Here is a 17,875-nt window from a genome sequence, read left to right on the forward strand (position 1 = left end):
CTGGGCCGCTGCATGTGTAGGGGCAGGTGTTTTCCCATGCACCGGGACCTGTTGACTACTAGCACTAGCACCCTGCAGATGATAGAAACAGAAGTTCACGGGTGTTGGATTCTTGGCAGAGACAGAAGGGGCTGTTTGAAAGTGCACAACGTTCTCCAGTTGACATGGGTATTTTTTTAGGGTGCCCATTCAAGTTTTTCAGCTCCAGAATATACCCTCGAAAACGCATTTTACTTTCGAAGATACCCATTCTTTCTTTCTTTTTTTCACAAAATTAATGACAAGTTAGGCAGCATCACCATCATGTATCTCCAGAGCTATAGACTAGTGCATAGCCCATCACCATGATCAGAGTGAGTAACTCCATTGGGTAGTAATAGAACTCCTGCGCATACATTGCAGTCAGCCACAGCCTTGATCCGCATACCATCGGGCGGTAGAATACTCTACATAATCTAAGCTCTGCATATTCTCGATCAGGGAGTCGTACTACCGTAGGCATTGCACTACTCCCTGTTCTCGATCAGGAATAAAATTAATACGGACCCATGACCAGTGTGAGAAAGATGCTCCTGTGCAATCCAAAAGCACCCCTTGGTCCTGGTAGTAGTGGTCCTCTGCCCACGGCTAAGACTGGTACAGGTGTCCACCGCACGCCTTATCAGAGTGGTCACATTTGACAGGTCTTACTGTGCACCTTCATACGGCAAGCAAGCATTTCACTGTTCACACAAAACCATAGTGACGCTGTCCAGACTCTCGAGGACAATGCAAAGTGATAGACGCACAGAGAGCGAGAACAACATCGGCGATGACTTCATAATAGCGCCAAATTGAAGGCAAAAGCATATCAGTGGCATAAACTATTAGAGGCAATGCTGCGTTTGTAAGCAGGTATATCTACACTATAAGTGAGCTCTGCTACTCCTAGTACTTGTACAGCAAAACAACCTCCTGCAAGGGAGAGAGAAAGAGGGGGGGGGGGGGGGTAGGCTTCCTGATGGTAATCTGCACTGGATAGACAAAGCAGAATGCCGTTGTCAGTGACTGCATGTGATCATTGAGCGCAGCACAGGTTCTTTTCAATCCATATGCCAGCAGTGTGCACGGCTTACTCCACACAATTGCCCTGCACTCACTGGACTAAGCAGGGGCAGTCGTAGGATACCAGTGACTGGGGGCAGTACAGGTTTTCCGGTGCCAGCAGAGTGCATGACTGAGTGATAGTATACACAAGTGCCCCTGCACAACGTACGGATGCACTGCAGCACCTGCACAACGTACGGATGCCCTGCAGCATCTTCACACGTGCACAAACACTGTTACTGGATGTGACTGTAGATATACCGTCTTGGGCACGTCACGCACCGACCGAAGCTGGTGGAAGCATGCAGCTGGACAAGCTCATCGCTACCAACTGTGCATGTGTCGCCAACTAATACTGTAACCTGAGGACGAGCAGAGCACGCTGGGCATACCAACAACACGCACTGGACTTGCAGCGACGCCTGACACCGTACGAGTAGGAAGCACTCACTGTTGGGATGGTATTATGGCATGGACGGCCAACACAGCTACCTCAATGGAATGTCCCTGTTGCAGGCATAGCACAGGGGTGCACACAGGTCTGCATGTATTCTGTTCAGCAGTGTCAGCAGCAGCGTGCCGGGGCTTTCACGAAAAGTCGGTGTGGACGTGGAGAGCCTTTCAGGTGCGCGAGGACATATCAGCACTTGGAACTTTATCATATCAGTACAATTGTACTTTGGAACAATACGAGGCATGCCCATGACCACTGGTACATTCCAAACCGAACACATCGCAGATACACGCTAGATGGCCCATCATGTTGCAGGCCATGTTAAGCCATGGTCTAAACATGCCCAGGTCTTGCCATGGCAACTCCACACGCTCGGCACGATGTCATCTCCGGTGGCAAATTAGTTCTCGCCATTGAGCGTTTGCACGGCACTGATGTCATAGGCCAGCGTAGGATGAATTCCAGATGGCGGGCGGATACGGAGTATGAAGGTGGAGCAAAGCCTGTAGTGATCTTGGGTGGTAACATATCCATATGACTGCACACCATCATCCAGCTGATGCTGTTACTTGAATCTAAAGCGAGAATCCTGCAAGAGGATACAGAACACCAGAGTTTAGAGACTATTAAAGGACAGAAAGAGGAACCATAAAGGGGACCCACACACAGATTTAAAAAAAAACCGTCAGCCTGTAGAGTTTAGGGTGCCGGGTCGAATGATCTTGGTCCGGGGAGGCTGCCTTGCATCGTTTGTCCGAACTAGATCATTTGACGCAGTACCACACGGACCAACTAGGTAGATTGTAGTAGTACATGCATAGGTGCTGGTGAGTGGCCCCGTACAACACTAACTTACCGTAGAACCAGCCGCTTGTGGCATAGACTGGTTGCGACCTTGCGATCTGCCGGGGCTCCCCGAGCGATACACGCCCTTGGCCAGCTCTGACTTGGCTGGCCAAGTCGGGAACAGCGACGAGTCGACAGGAAGAGGCGATTCCTGTACATGAGCAGGAGGGGATAGAAACAAACCTTGACAAACATCCAGCGTTGGATGGGTGAACAGGTGAAGAGACAGGTGCAGAGAAGTCAAACAAGGAAATGAAAGCTTTCTCCAGCATTCAAGAGCTGGCACAAAACAGTGCTACCAAGTTGAGCCCAACACGAGCACACGCCCATCCTGTGCCCATAGAGTGGCTTCCCACGCATGCACGCGCGCGCCCAGTCTCACCTCAAAGAACTCGGAGCTGAGTGCCTCCTTGGCAGTGGCGCGCTTGCGTGGATCATACGTCAGCAAGCTGGAAACAAGGCAAAGAAAGCACACCAACGCGGACTCCACTACTCATTGCTGGAGATGCCAGACTGCGGGCAAGTTCACGTCCAAAGCACCAAGCAAGACACAGAACACAGCCAGGCCCAGGTGCGTAGCCTGTGTGTAGTCAGCATTGTCCGCTCACCGCACCAACAAACGGCCGCCGTCATAGGTGCTACATGTACATAACTAAGTTTACACAGTCGACAAAGCTGCCCCTGCCTCTCCCCCGCTCCTGCCATTCCATACGACTTGTCTCATTGCTGCCTTGCTGCTTTGTGCCGTAAAATGGTGTATTTTGTAAAATATAAACAAAACAAAAAACAAAAACAGACGGTGTGCCAGTACTTGGTCACCACAGCACAGATTTACGAGCTACGCCCTTGACAGCCAATACACTATCACAGTCAATGGCAGAATTCTCACTGGTTGAGCAACTTAAAACCGCTCTGCGAGAGCTTGGCAAGCGATGCCTTCGAGGTCAGACGATTGTACGGCTCAACGGCAAACGTCACCTGGGGAAAAGCAGGAGTGTGAGAGGCAAAACGACACAGAGATTCTTGGCTGACATGCACGTCAGTACAGTAGGAACGGGTTACACACGACACTGTGTTTTTGGAAAGTAGCGCCGGTCTTTTATTACCGCCTGCCTGAAATCAGTGCCACGTCATTTCAGGGGCTTTTGTGTGGATCTTGTTCAAATTGGGTGAAGTTTTAGGGCTCGCGAACTACTAAGCGCCTCGGCCAGTACATGTATTGCCGAAAATACGGCAAATACACTACCTGACAGCCATCGTCACTCACTTACTCGGCGTTTTGTTTGATTTGACTCTACCCCACCAGACACATGGGCAGTTCTGCCTTCTCGCCTAACTGTACAGCTATACTCTCAACCAACGATGACGACGGTGAGAGGGTGGCAAGAAGAGTGGCTAACAAGGTGATAGGGTCGTGGCATGTCCACATGTTTGTGGTACATACTATTCGCTTGTGAGGTTTGCATGTACTGGTAGCACTACTTGACATACTTGACAAGCAGGACCAAGTATAATTGCATACTAATATAGTATATGCCGAACAAAGTCAAGGCTAGCCAAATTGTTCTTGAAAAAAAAACACAATTTTGAAAAGCAAACAATACTGCAGTGTAGTACAGTACTTGAGTGCATGTCAACAACGGTCAAAAGTTTTAAGAAAGCGAGATTCAATGCCACTAACTCAGGGCTACCATAACAGGGGCGGCGCACACGGTACGGTCACTACGGTATTGACCGTTACCACTCTTTGCCCCCCGGTGCCCTGTGAATCAATGAAATGCACAGATCTGGGCTCTGAATTTTGAAAATTTTCGGCTCAGCCACCCCTCCCCCACAAGTAAATTGTACTTCAGATGGCAGACAGTACCACACTAAATTACCTTCCAACGCCCCTGCATAAGCATTGAGATGATAATAACAGCCCATGGACAAGAGCTCTATAGACACATTCACTCGCCATGAGTGGAAGCTGCTCGCAAACCCTATGAAAATGTTTGGTTGCTTACTACTACATGGTGGGAATGTATGCATTATACAGAGGTCATGCTGAGCACTGTTCAACTAGAGAGTACAGTACTGTCGGGCGCCGAAGAACGGCCAGGCCAGAATTTCATCAATTTTTAAGAACGGTCTAGGCTGGATGTTTTGCAGATAAGAACGGAAACCGTCATGTACACTATAATGCACACTCGGACGTACAACTCTGCATAAATGTACATGTAAAATTGTACCATCGAATAAGAACGAAACCGCTGTGTTCGCTAAAAATAAGAACGGGCTAGGCTAGAACCCTGACCCCCCCCCCCCCCCCCCCCCCAGTTCTTCGGCGTCCGACAGTACTGTAGTATTGTACTACTCAGGGAGTGGTGTTTTTACTACTCAGGGAGTGGTGTTTTTACTACTCAGGGAGTGGTGTTTTTACTACTCCATGGTTCAAACACTGGACTCTGCCTCTGTGGAGCGCAGACATCACGGCACAAGACCCATTTCCCCTGAAGCATTTTTCTCATGCATGACTGAGGGTCGTTATTCGTAAGGTTGACCGTATCAGTGTGACATTTCAGTTCGAATTGAGGACTTACGGTCTTCACAATTCGTAGGTTGCTCCAACCTGGCCAGATCTTTTCGCTCGGCGTTCCCAGCAACTACAGATGTAGTGGCACACAGAAAAACAATACGAAGGCGAATCAGTCAACGAGCACACAGGCAGGAACAAAAAAATTGAACAGTTCGCATGAGACTTGGTTATACCTAGTTCTCCGCATCCGTAGGAACGCCGCCACCATGCCACCATGCCACCATCGAGGATCAAGGCACAGATGCAGCTCCTAAAGGGGTGGAAGGGGAGTAGACCAGACCCACCACAAAGTGGTCAAAGACCGAAAATCCCATTTATTGCATACACGCTACCCTCGCCCCAAGGCCACGAGTTCCCAAATAACTGTGGGAAACAGAAACAAGAGAGTATTAAAATGCCGCTATTTTACCACTCCCTTGCAGGAACTATGACTACATAGTCATTGTACATGGATACGGGTATGCTCGGTTCCCACACGGAGGGTTCCAACCGTTCACATGTGTTATTAATATTTATTTAAACAAACGGCGAGGAGACAATAATTTTATAACCGCAATCAATAAAATTAGCAAAAAAAATGTCGGTTCAGCTAATTTTATTGATTGCGGTTATCAAATTATTATTTATTCTTCCTTTACTAGGTGTTCAGTTAACTGTGAAGGAAGCGTGAGTGACATGGCTTCGCTGACACCGAAGGTTGTGTGAGCGCTTGTGGAATGACTAGCCCTACAAGGCTACATGGACAGGCAGAGAATTCTCAAGCAGAGGATTGGAAATTGTTTGAGAGGGAAAGCGGGACACACCACATGGGCATGCAGAAGTTAGTAGGTGTAACACATCTTTGGACTTGATGTGATTTTAAATATAGCCGTGGCCAAAGAAGTCCGACCCGTGAGCTATAATTATATGTAGGGGTCAAAGGGGTGTTCCGGGTACCCGGGTACCCGCCCGTTAATCTCTGGTACCGTTAGTAAAAGGGTACTCGTTTGGATTTCGATGATCCAGTCAGCACGGAACAACACCGCTGGGATCGCGCATTCCCGGCGGGAGTCAATTATTTACAACTCTACCCTGGATGTCTGCATTGTTGTTGCATTTTCGCACGTACAGTAGTAGGTCTACCTCTGCAACTATCAGACACAAATCAATTTGCGAATCACAATGTGATATCAAAATGCAACATGAGACCAGATGAATTAAAATAATGATTTACATGTATGTAAAAATGCGTAAAAATTAAACATGGCTGCTAAAGGGTACCCGTTAACCCGCCCGGTAAGAAAATTACCCGTTCGTTAGTTAAAGGTACACCCGTTTGACCCCTAATTATATGACCCGTGGGTCGGATTTCTTTGGCTGATATGTATTATACTCACTAACATTACATTGGCCACGATTGTAGTTAACACAGGCTCACCTTGAATATTTGCTGGATCTGCGTTATTTGCGACGAGCCTTCGAAAAGCGGGCGCTTCTGCACCAGCTCGGCAAATATGCTGCCGACTGACCACACGTCAATTGCTGTTGTGTACATCTGCAACGCACCACACATGCGTGCGTGCACGCATACACACACGCGCACACGTGCATGCACACGCACACACGCACATACGCACACACGCACACACACACACACACACACACCTCAGACATGCCCATCGCGGAAGCGATGATAGCGAACAGCTATGTTAGACATAGCAACTTGTGCTGGGATTACACCATTCAACAGCTTGCAAGGCTGATGAATTCACACACACACACACACACACACACACACACACACACACACACACACACACACACACACACACACACACACACACACACACACATACGCACACACAAGAAATCAGAGAGAACCCCGCAGAAGGGAGTGGTAGGGTAGTCTTTCACACATTGGTGATCTTGGTGCAAGTCCAAGTTCCACAGAAACACACAACACAGATTCAACTGACCTCATCACCAAGCAGGACCTCCGGCGCACGATACCACAGGGTGCAGACAACAGGCGTGTAGGCTTTGGGTGGGTTGCAGTACTCCCTGGCCAAGCCAAAGTCCCCGACCTGCGTGAAGCAAATAGGAATACAGTCGTCCCTCTCTAATCCGGCACTTGTTTATCCAGCACCCTTGCAAACCAGCACACTTTCTGGCAAAACGGATTTTTTCAGTTCATTTTCTACGCTTTAATCCGGCACTTGAATTCCGCCTCCAGCAGCGATTTTCTGCAACAAATCACTCAAACTGTACATAATTTGATTTTCTAATCCAGCAGTTGTACATCGCATACTGTCAGGGACCATTGTAACATACCCAACACATGTAACATACACTTGAGAGTATCCTAAGCCAGTACATAGGATATTCCTAAAAAGACATGCATTCCACAAAGTACTTGGATTGACACAGAAAATCCCTATGTTTTGACGCACGACACAAACATGTATGTTAACATGTGGGCCGGGTTGGAGGGCAGGATTTGATAATCCAGCACCCTGGTTTATCCAGCAGAAAACGCTGTTGCAAAGGGTGCCGGATTAGAGAGGGACGACTGTGCACCGTTCACTGATGACACCTCACACCCCCGGCAAAGGTTGTCCAAGTATCAATAGAGGAACGATCACCACAGGTGGGGTGGGGTAACGGTATTCTGAATGACAACACCCTCGGTAGCTCACCTTGAGCACGCCCTTGTGACTGAGTAGCAGATTGGAGGGCTTCAGATCGCGATGCATGACCCAGTTGTCGTGCAGATACGCCACTGCACTGAGCAACTGCAGCATCAATGTCTTGATCTCGCCTGCGCAAGGAAAACAAAAGCAACGGTATGGTAAACCAGGTTTCAAGCAACGGAAAATCTACGAGGAGAAGGGTCAAGAATGAGCGGAAGTGTACACCAGCATAATGTGCACACAATATACACTACATGTACGTGTACATGTTTTGTCGGTACCCTGCTCATGCTAAGTCATCCAAGTCATTAGACCTTGGATGCATAGCAGCCCCGCTAAACCGTACGCCGCACTAGGTCTCTGAGTTTCGTGCTCACGTTTGCCTCGGCGCCGCGCCCGTTGCTGCACCCGAGAGATGCACTGAGCACGAAACTGAGAGGAGTTGCACCAAGCTAGCCTTGCTCCACTGTTGTACCGTGCAAACAATAAACATGCATCTATCAGCCATGGGTGAATTGAATCAAGCATACCAGTACATCACTGTGCTTGTTTCGAGGAGAGTGAACGGTTGGTGGATACATTTATGCCAGATAGTGTTGGGACTGTGGCCAACAGGCTCGGATACTTGAATGCGTAATGACTATGTTGTACCTGCCACCTTTGTTGGTTTCAGGATTCATATACTTTCTATTTGAAGGGGAAGAATATGTTGCTCCCTACATGGGAGCTCACGGTTTTCCTGCCGACTTGAATTCTCACTTGACTGACTCATCTCACTAAGACGTCAAAAACCGTGAAGACACCGATCTCCACCACCAAAAGACTGTTACAAGGATAAACGATGACTGTCGTTGCTCAGTGCTCACCCATGAGGAAGCCATCTCGCATTGAGTTGCTCAGAGTCTTCAGGTCATGCTCCACATACTCCATCACCAGAAAGACCTTCACCGGATCAGCACTCACCACGACCTCCTGCTCAGCAGTAGCAGCAGTAGCACCAAAAGCAGTAGCAGCAAAATCAGCAACAATAGCAGCAGCAGCAGCAACAGCAGTAGCAGCAGCAGTAACAACAGCAGCAACAGCAGCAACAACAGCAGCAACAGCAGCAACAATAGCAGCAGCAGCAGCAGCAGCAGCAGTAGAAACAGTAGCAGCAACAAGACAATGAAAGAGAATGGAAATAGACATGTAAGACATTCAGATCTTGTGGTGGGAGTCAGGGCTCCAGACCATTGCTAACTGTATTTTATGGGTGTTAGTTGCACTTTAAAATGCAGAAAAAACCTGAAATCGCCCCTGTGGACCTCGAAGGCTGGATGCGAATGAATCAGCACTGTCGCACTCCATGCATATATCGTATATATGGTGTCATTCGATAGCTTTTCATGTAGCGCAATCCATCATTGCACTAGCATAAAGCTTATACATGTCAGTTCAGAGTGAAGGAAAACCGAAAAATTGTTGCTGGACTACAATATGTGACTTCAGTCGTGCTTCTTTTAAACTGTTTTTTAAACCATTTGTAATGTCTAGTATGTACGGGGACCCAAAAATTCAAAATCAGATGTGCAGCTTATACTCCGAATGTCAACAAAAATATGACATTTGGGCCCGAAAAAGGGGTGGGGGCGGCGTGCAGCCTAAACTCTGCTGTGGCTTACACACTGGAAAATACATTACGACATGTACCGGTACATGCTTTCCACACTACAAATTAGCATCTCGCCTCGCAACTGATGCATGCCGTTACCAACTTCTAATAATTAACTCCAAAAAGCTACTTACCTTGACCTGCACAATGTTAGCATGTCGTAGTCCCAGCAGAATGCTCACTTCACGCAGGGCGGTGCTGGGAAAGCCGTTGCGTTCCTGCTCCACTTTGATCCTCTTTAGTGCAACAATGGCACCTGACCAAAACACACACACGCCGGCAATCTTTGTTGTCAGACGATAACCATTTACGGTGAAACTCGAAGCTAAAACAAGTCGCTATATTCTTGATATTTTTCTTACCTTTGACATCATCACTTTTAAGCCCTACTACTGTATTTCCCCGATTATAAGTCGCACTTGATTGTAAGTCGCAATCCCGTTTTCAGGTTTGAGCCAGTTTGGATACATTCACGTCACTACATAGTAAGTCATGCTTGATTGTAAGTCGCATCCCCCTTTTTACCCTTGAATTTTAGTGTAAAAAGGTGCGACTTATATTCGGGGAATACAGTTTGGTGATTGAGGTAAGGCCCCTAAAAAATATCTGACAGAACATGTACTGTACAACCAGAAAATTTCGGTGCAGATTTTTCTTCGGCAACTTTGGTACAGGTAATTTTACATAAAATAAAATGCGACCTAAATTCAACCATGCCATGCTACACGTTGTGCAAAGGGCATTTTTGGATCTGGAAAACTGTTTTGCCGAAAATTTCGCGCTACCGAACCGTTGATCTGGGGAAATACCGAAAATATTACACCACCGAAAATTATGATAAAAGAAGGAGAAGGACAAAATGTTACGAGTTATGACTAACTGTCCACCAACATAACCAGATCTTATACAGTCAACGAAAGCGACAAAATCCGAAATTTCCAGGTTTTAGAGTACCTTAGTACCAGTGGGCCGGTGATTTTAAACTGACTGATGGTACGTACTTACCAGTAGCTCGCTCTCGTCCCCGGAATACGACACCGTACGTTCCCTCTTCGATGCGATTCAGGCATTCGTACTCGTTGACACTTCGACAAGGCCGCTCGCCAGTACTGCATGACCAGTGCAAAGAGTTGTTGTTGTCGTGGCGGTGCCTGCTGGTGTCATCACGTGCAGTCGTGGTGACGGTGGAGGTAGCAGTAGGGCTGCCCGTGCAATGCTGCCGCGATTCGACGTCACCGTAGTGCGATGCCCGGCGCTTTGCATCGGGGCAGTCGGCCTCTGACCGCACCCGCTTGACACCTGGTGGCCGGACGTGCCGGGAATCGCCGGCACGCCTTGCAGCGGGCACTGGCTGGTCCCAAGCACCGTACCCGGCTAGGCTGGTAAGCACGATGCGCTCAGAGTCCCCCATTGATAGTTATAGCAGTTACACTGCAAACAGGGACAAAGGAGAAAGGGAGAGAGAGAGAGAGAGAGAGAGAGAGAGAGAGAGAGAGAGAGAGAGAGAGAGAGAGAGAGAGAGAGAGGGGCGGAGAGAGGGGGGGAGAGAGAGAGAGAGAGAGAGAGAGAGAGAGAGAGAGAGAGAGAGAGAGAGAGAGAGAGAGAGAGAGAGAGAGAGAGAGAGAGAGAGAGAGAGAGAGGGGGGGAGAGAGGGGGGAGAGAGAGAGAGAGAGAGAGAGAGAGAGAGAGAGAGAGAGAGAGAGAGAGAGAGAGAGAGAGAGGGGGGGGGGAGAGAGGGGGGGGGAGAGAGAGAGAGAGAGAAGAGAGAGAGAGAGAGAGAGAGAGAGAGAGAGAGAGAGAGAGAGAGAGAGAGAGAGAGAGAGAGAGAGAGAGAGAGAGAGAGAGAGAGAGAAAGAGAGAGAGAGGGACAGAGAGAGAGAGAGCAGAAAACTACATGAAGGACAGTCATATCATATATAATCTGTGTGCATAGAGAGGCAACGAAACAGTTGTCAGCAAGGCAGCATTCTTTTCCCTTCTTTGCATGTGTAGAGACAGTAATATCAGCATCCACTTAGCATGCATTACCAAATATGTATGCATAATCAATCCTTGAGCTGCACCGTGGCGACAAGACAAAACATCATGGTGCGCAGATAGAAAAGCAGTTCAAATAGATAGGAAAGTGAACTGTTCGGATGTTTGAAGCAGTTTCTCAAGCTCCGTTTTCTTGAACGGTGGTTTGCGTAATACTTGCCACGTTTTTTCCTAGTTTTTTTCCAAGTGTTTTAACAAACCGAAACATAGTGCAGCAATATGTGGAATAGGAAGTATGAGATCATAGGAATACCAACAGTACAGAACAAAAAGGACAATCAAGGCTTGTTTGCTGCTACTTCAAGTTTCATGCTCTCGCAATCAAAACTTGAAGTAGCAGCAAACCAGCCTTGATTGTCCTTGTTGTTCTGCTCTGTGTTACGCTCTGCCTCCGCGGTGTTGAGCACTGTCAGCACACTGGGTACACCCAGACGCGTGCCCCGTATGGAATCCTGGGTGCCCGGAACCCCCCCCCCCCCCTCTCTCGCTCAAAATGCAGGATTTTGTTTCATTTTTTGAAAATTTCCCCGGGGAGGCCCCGGAACCCCCTCCCCCCTTTGAAGGGCACCGACGCACGCGCCTGCACCCTCCTGTGAATACCAAGAGTACATACTCCCAGGAGTACACTCGGAGAGAGTTGTGGTTGCTCGTGACAGTGCTCAATACTCCAAGGTACAGAGCCTAGTACACACACTTCAGAGGAATCAAAAGCGAAACCCAGAGGTACAGCAGGAATTAACGCTTTCGATTCCTCTCAACGTCAAGTGTGTGTAATCCCAGGAGTATGCAACTCTGCACACGGGCTCTTGCTCGGCAAGCTGCCCACCTTACGTAGCCACGAACTGGAGAATCGGCTGGGGCATTGTGCCGTTATTGATCTGCTGCAGGTTTCCAGCTTCCAAGTACGTATTTCTCTGAGATTTCGGATAGTTTTGTGCGTGGTGCCGTGTGCACAGGCATTTCTTTTGAACGTCAAAAAATTATGTGTGACCCTGTCCTGAACAGTGGGAAACTCAAATCCAGCAAATCCAGCCAGCTTGATCGTCATTTCACTACGTAATGAAGGGAGCGTGCGGCGCAGGGCTCTGACATCAGAGCTGCACACTCTTCGGGTTGTGTACTCATGGCAATACTAATACATGTTGTGAACGCTTGTAGAAAGGTCACTGTTTCCGAACACGGTGTGTCCTCCACCTTGTTCCATGCTGTCAAACCAACAACATCATCAGTGTAGTGAAAAGCTATCAGTGTGTGCAGGGAGTTTTACTGCGTAGATCGGGCAGGTTCAGAGAGCTCAGGATGCTTACATTACAGATTCAGTGATGCTATTCCCAGGCAGCACAGTGCGTCAGCGCATTGATTATGAATAATGCCAGTGCAGTGCATGTAGTTAAAGGGGAAGTTAAGGCAAAAATTAAAATTTCACCAGTTGTAGTCTTCGGGGTGCTGAGTCGAATGGTCTTGGTCCGAGAAAGCTGAGACGCTCCCTTCCTACTTGAATCCCAATCGAACTCGCGCACTTCCACCGAAACTGGGTGACTGCGCCCTACTAGATGGGGATTTGTATGCAAAATGTCACTAAAAGCGCCATTTCGTTCTTATAAAAGCACGGATGACCGCGATTGGCCCATATGTTGTAGTCTTTTGGACGCTGAGTCGACTGGTTTTGGTCCGAAAAGGCTGCGATGCAGCGTTCCTCCTTTATTCCCAATCGAACATGGTTGAACAAGTGGTCACGTGCTCCTAGGTTCCCAAATCACCTGGTCACCACGCCAGCAGGCGACAACTTTCACACCAAGGTTCAACTCGAGTGACAGGACTGCACCCAAAAAAGGTCAAACAGGCTAGTAAGTTGTACCCTGCAGGCACGGTGATCAGGTGACTGGTGTACGCAGGAGCACGTGACCGCTTCTTCAACCATGTTCGATTGGGAATAAAGGAGGAACGCTGCATCGCAGCCTTTTCGGACCAAAACCAGTCGACTCAGCGTCCAAAAGACTACAACATATGGGCCAATCGCGGTCATCCGTGCTTTTATAAGAACGAAATGGCGCTTTTAGTGACATTTTGCATACAAATCCCCATCTAGTAGGGCGCCGTCACCCAGTTTCGGTGGAAGTGCGCGAGTTCGATTGGGATTCAAGTAGGAAGGGAGCGTCTCAGCTTCCTCGGACCACGACCATTCGACTCAGCACCCCGAAGACTACAACTGGTGAAATTTTAATTTTTGCCTTAACTTCCCCTTTAATCTAACATGGCAAGCCACTGGACCTCATGGCAGTACTGTATGGCAACGATCCATCTCTCCACAGTCCTTACCTCTCAGTAAGTTTCCTGGCCTGTAATCACACAACAGTTGGACTCGAGGACCCGATCGAGAACCAGAAAACCTCCCAGCAACCGAGCTCATACCTGCACGGCACTTCAACAGGTAACGTCGCTGTATCTAAAAATATTCTGCAGCTGCAACAATACATGAGATTTGGATGATTTTTGTTCTGCGACAAAGACTTTTTGAACTGCGAAGGGAAAATCCCCGATTGTTCCAGTGCAGGAGCTGCGAGCTCGCGTAGCTGCATATATATCGCGCATGCATGCATGCTTCGAAGTGACGTGACCATGGTGATGGAGTATGAGTGCGCGTGGTCGGACGCATGCCTAGCCTGCAGCTGGCCATTATGCATATGGCCATGTACACAGTCATGTAGTAGCCCAAGCCCAGGCCGGCCAGGGCCTAGCCTAGGGATCGTCGTTGATAATAATGATGACTCCCTGAATCCTGATGTAGCACTTACTACTACTACTTTGTACTACTACTACTACTACTACTACTAGTAGTTCGTAGGTCTACTGTCGACCTAGCTACATACCATGCTACTTGAACTACTTCTTCCCAGTTTTCGCTTCCTTGCTCATAAATATTATAAATTCTGATTTCCTTCCTCCGTGCATACGCTCGTGTGGTGGTGACAAAGACTAGACATCGCCACATGGCACAGTGGGTAGATCTACCTCTCGAGCTCAACTACTTTCTTTCCGGAGCACTCCGCCAACGCCTCCTCACGCCACAAAACGTCGACACGATGACGACGCACATGCATTGCGCAAGTGCATGCTAAATCGGGCGTTGCGGGGGACATGACGTGCCGCTAGGCCGCAGGACCGGACGGATTCCGACAACTAGTCTAGAGCATCGGTACGAGCAGACGCTGCAGGGGTTTACGGCCCTGTTGGTTCACCTGTTCACTGGGCTTGGTGTGGTTAGATCAGCAACAACTCAGCCGCACTGCGCTGCTGCATGCCGGAGTGAAGGTCTCGCTCGCCTCGAAGAATCCGACACCAGCTAGCTACCCAAAAGTGCCCCGCTTGCATGCCGTTTGAGCGGACAGGACTGCAGGCGGTGTCTGACAGCCTACAGGCACCTATCCTAGAAAAGCTCGGCGAAAGGCTCGACGTGACGGCAAGGGCGAAGTACTTATTTGTGACGGCTAAACTTGAAGATGGCTGAAAGCGACCGACCTGCCGGCATACCACCGGAACCAGTGGCCGAATCCAACACTCAAGACGAGTTTTTGGCCAGTCTTTATGAGGTTTATGAGGCCGCGTGCCGAATGGAACCGGACACAGTACACATCATGAATCTGATAAACAAGTTTGTGAGCGACACCCACCAGGAAGGCACTGAACATAAGCTCGAGCTGCTGTCGAAGCTGCTTAGCGTGAGCCAGTACTTCGACACGTTCTCGACGACTAAGGACCCAGTCTGTCAGAAGCAATGGTGCAACAACGCGTTGAAGCTGGCACCATATTGGACCTTTGAGAAGTACAGCGTGACGAACGGCTTCAGACAGGTGCTGGGTGGCAATCACCCTCTCTCGTCCGTGCTGCATGTCTGCCTGCAGCTGGTGAACAGCACGCTGGCTAGCAAGGCGGGCTGCAGAGCGGCTTGCGAGCAGGTGGGTGCGCTGGTGGCGCTGCACATCCGCCATCCCGTCTACGTCTGCGCCGAAGCGGCCACGTGGTTCCTGACGGAGACGGCAAGGCGGTACCCAGCGGTGGCGGCGAGGTCGCTCTTCATCGGCGACACGCTGAACGTGTTTCGGCGTTTTGTGGCTGACGGCGAGCACGTCACTAGGCTGTGTGCGCTGAACGTACTGACGGACGCGTGCCTCTCGTCACCGGCATTGCTGTCAACCCATGTTGAGGGTATCCTGTGCCAGAAGCTCTACGCCGAGATACGTATAGAGACCCTCAGCGCGCCGCCAAGCTGGAAGGCAGTCATAAGGCTGGTTGCTCGTCTCCTGTCTGCGTCGGCATTGACTTTCCGCAGCCTGATGAAGAACAGAATTGTCAGCAAGCTTGAAAAGTACCTGGACCCCACATTGCGGGGTGCCGACGACTGGCAAGGCATTGTGCTGGACATTCTAGCGGCGTTTGGGATGATGTGCCGAGGGGTGGAGTTGTCGGACGCGCTGTTCTTTCATTGCCAGCACCCGGGCTATCTGGACACGCTGTTGGAGTATCTCCGGCGTGGAGCTGCATTTCCCCGCGTGCTGCCCATCCTGGTCGACGTGTGCTCGCGGGGCCAGTGGCTGGAGGTGTTCGTGTCGCATCCGCAGTGCACTGAGACGGTCGGCGCAGCTATCTGGAAGCCGATTCCACTAAAATCTGGCGGTGGTACACAGACCAATCACTCCGAGTGCTTGTGTGCACTCAAAGAACTCCTGCTATCGTGCTCGCAGCGTAGGGACTACAAGATGCTTATGTGTCGTGTTGAATGCGTCCTCTACCCGGAGATGAAACCGGGCCGCAGTCGCACCCTTCGCCGTGCATCGCAGCATTTGACCACCGCCGAAGTCATCTGGGCGATCGCAGAGAAAACCAAGGACAAAGCCATGCGTGCTGTTGCCATCGACATACTCCACCTACTGCTAGGATTTACGTTCTCGGCCAAGGATGTACTGGAGCTGAACGGCCTGGTTGAGAGCCTGTGCAAGTCGGAATGCGAAAAGGATTCGGATCCCTTGTTTTCCGCCAGGCTTGGCTTCAGTGCGGCTGTGCTGCGCAGTCAGGACTCCGATCAGATGCCGGCCAAAAACAAGGACAAGTTACCAAGTTTGCAAGCGTGTGTTGGTCGCTGGTCAAACTTACAGCGCCGACAGCGTTCTCGCTAATGCCGCTCATTCCAACCAGACGCCGATGCGTATCGTGCCATGCAGCACCCACGGGTGTTTAGTTGGTGGTCATCTGCAATCACCGCGGTGAACCAGCTGTTTTGGCTCGGAATCTGAATGCACCCGTGCAGTACATCGCATCGGAAGCTAACCACTGCCGGTCCGGACATGCTGCTCAGTACAGTGCCGCTATCGCTATCCAGGAAGGCAGCAGCATTTGCCCGGCTGTCGCAGGTTCGGGTTGGTTCCGGGCTGGGCAACTCACGGCCGAGGTTGAGTCAAAGTCAGTACATACACAGCGCTGTGTGGATGATCAAAACTGATAACGATAACTGTGATGGCGGAGAGTGTACGTGTATATGTACATAACTTACAATGATTTGCATGCTCATAAAGCCTCAAATCCCTATTGAAAGCCAGGCGTGCCCCGTCTCTGCGGTTTGTCTGCGCATAGCGTGTCTTGGGAAATTATTTTTTGCTTGTTTTTTGATCACGCAATTGATAGTACTGTATAGTCAGTATTGTGCAACGAAGGCTGGAGAAGCAGAATACAAATTCCTGGCTGTGACGTACTCTGCGGCGCTCCTTGCCAGACTGGGCCTTGGGCAGTGGTGACGGTGGCCTTAATAAATAAGGCGTGCCTTGGAGCTCAGTACATTGAAGTGAAATTGTAGTTAGTTTACCAACCAGCCTCGGCAACTGGGTATTGGGAACCCAGAGCCAATAGACATACCAACAACCTCAGCCATGAAAGCTATAATAGTAACGACAAACTGGATTGTGGAGCAGAAACTAGCCCCAAATTCCGAAATGCTCTGGCAACACACACACACACACTTGTACTTGCTCACTGCCAAAACTGGTCACGTGGGTCTCCCCGGGAGAGGGGAGAAAGACTCAAAAGGAATCTTGGAAAGATGGCTCTGACCTCAATTGGCTATTGAACCGCCCAACGGCCGACACCCCCTGGAATCCCCAAGCTATGGGTGGACTTGGAAAATGATCCCACTTGTGGGCTCACCACACCTCAGTAAGTGGGTGAGGACAAGGTGCAGAAAAAGGATTGATGGCATCAGGTATCCGTCCAGGGATCCAACTGCAGTTACCCCTGCCCCCAGTGAAGGTAATACGTGCTACTAGTGTGGGTGGCTAAATCAGAGTGGATCTGATATAAGTCACTAGCACCATTGATTACACAAGAGTTAATCTAGCCAGAAGCAGTCCATGGTTAGCAGGTATGTATACTTCAAATAGAAAGTATATGAACCCTGGAACCAACAAAGGTACACACACACACACACACACACACGCACACCACAGGCGTCCGGCTAGCGGCCAGAACTCCCCAGAAAACATCACGCACGCTTTAATAAACCGAGG

General features: G+C 49.6%; 1 protein-coding gene across 1 annotated transcript; it reads right to left on the minus strand.

Annotated features, from left to right (window-relative positions):
• Positions 1–686: 686 nt before the first annotated feature.
• On the minus strand, positions 687–13,777 carry LOC135818503 (cyclin-dependent kinase 11B-like). Its single transcript, XM_065331889.1, has 12 exons — positions 13,641–13,777; positions 10,290–10,715; positions 9,419–9,540; positions 8,500–8,605; positions 7,640–7,761; positions 6,920–7,027; positions 6,382–6,498; positions 4,969–5,031; positions 3,276–3,364; positions 2,769–2,835; positions 2,397–2,537; positions 687–2,129 (listed from the first exon to the last, which is right to left on the minus strand). The coding sequence occupies exons 2-12, from the start codon at positions 10,693–10,695 to the stop codon at positions 2,106–2,108; spliced, it is 1,365 nt and encodes a 454-aa protein (XP_065187961.1). The 5' UTR covers positions 10,696–10,715; positions 13,641–13,777; the 3' UTR covers positions 687–2,105.
• Between the last annotated feature and the right edge of the window lie 4,098 nt (positions 13,778–17,875).

This window comes from Sycon ciliatum, chromosome 5, assembly GCF_964019385.1.
Source record: "Sycon ciliatum chromosome 5, ocSycCili1.1, whole genome shotgun sequence".
Lineage (NCBI taxonomy): Eukaryota > Metazoa > Porifera > Calcarea > Leucosolenida > Sycettidae > Sycon > Sycon ciliatum.

Coding starts and splice junctions, on each gene's coding strand:
- LOC135818503 (XM_065331889.1), bottom strand. CDS start 10,695: ATGGGGGACTCTGAGCGCATCGTGCTTACCAGCCTAGCCGGGTACGGT. Junction 7,028..7,639: donor GTCACAAGGGCGTGCTCAAG/GTGAGCTACCGA, acceptor TGCTTCACGCAG/GTCGGGGACTTTGGCTTGGC. Junction 5,032..6,381: donor AGATCCAGCAAATATTCAAG/GTGAGCCTGTGT, acceptor CTACATCTGTAG/TTGCTGGGAACGCCGAGCGA.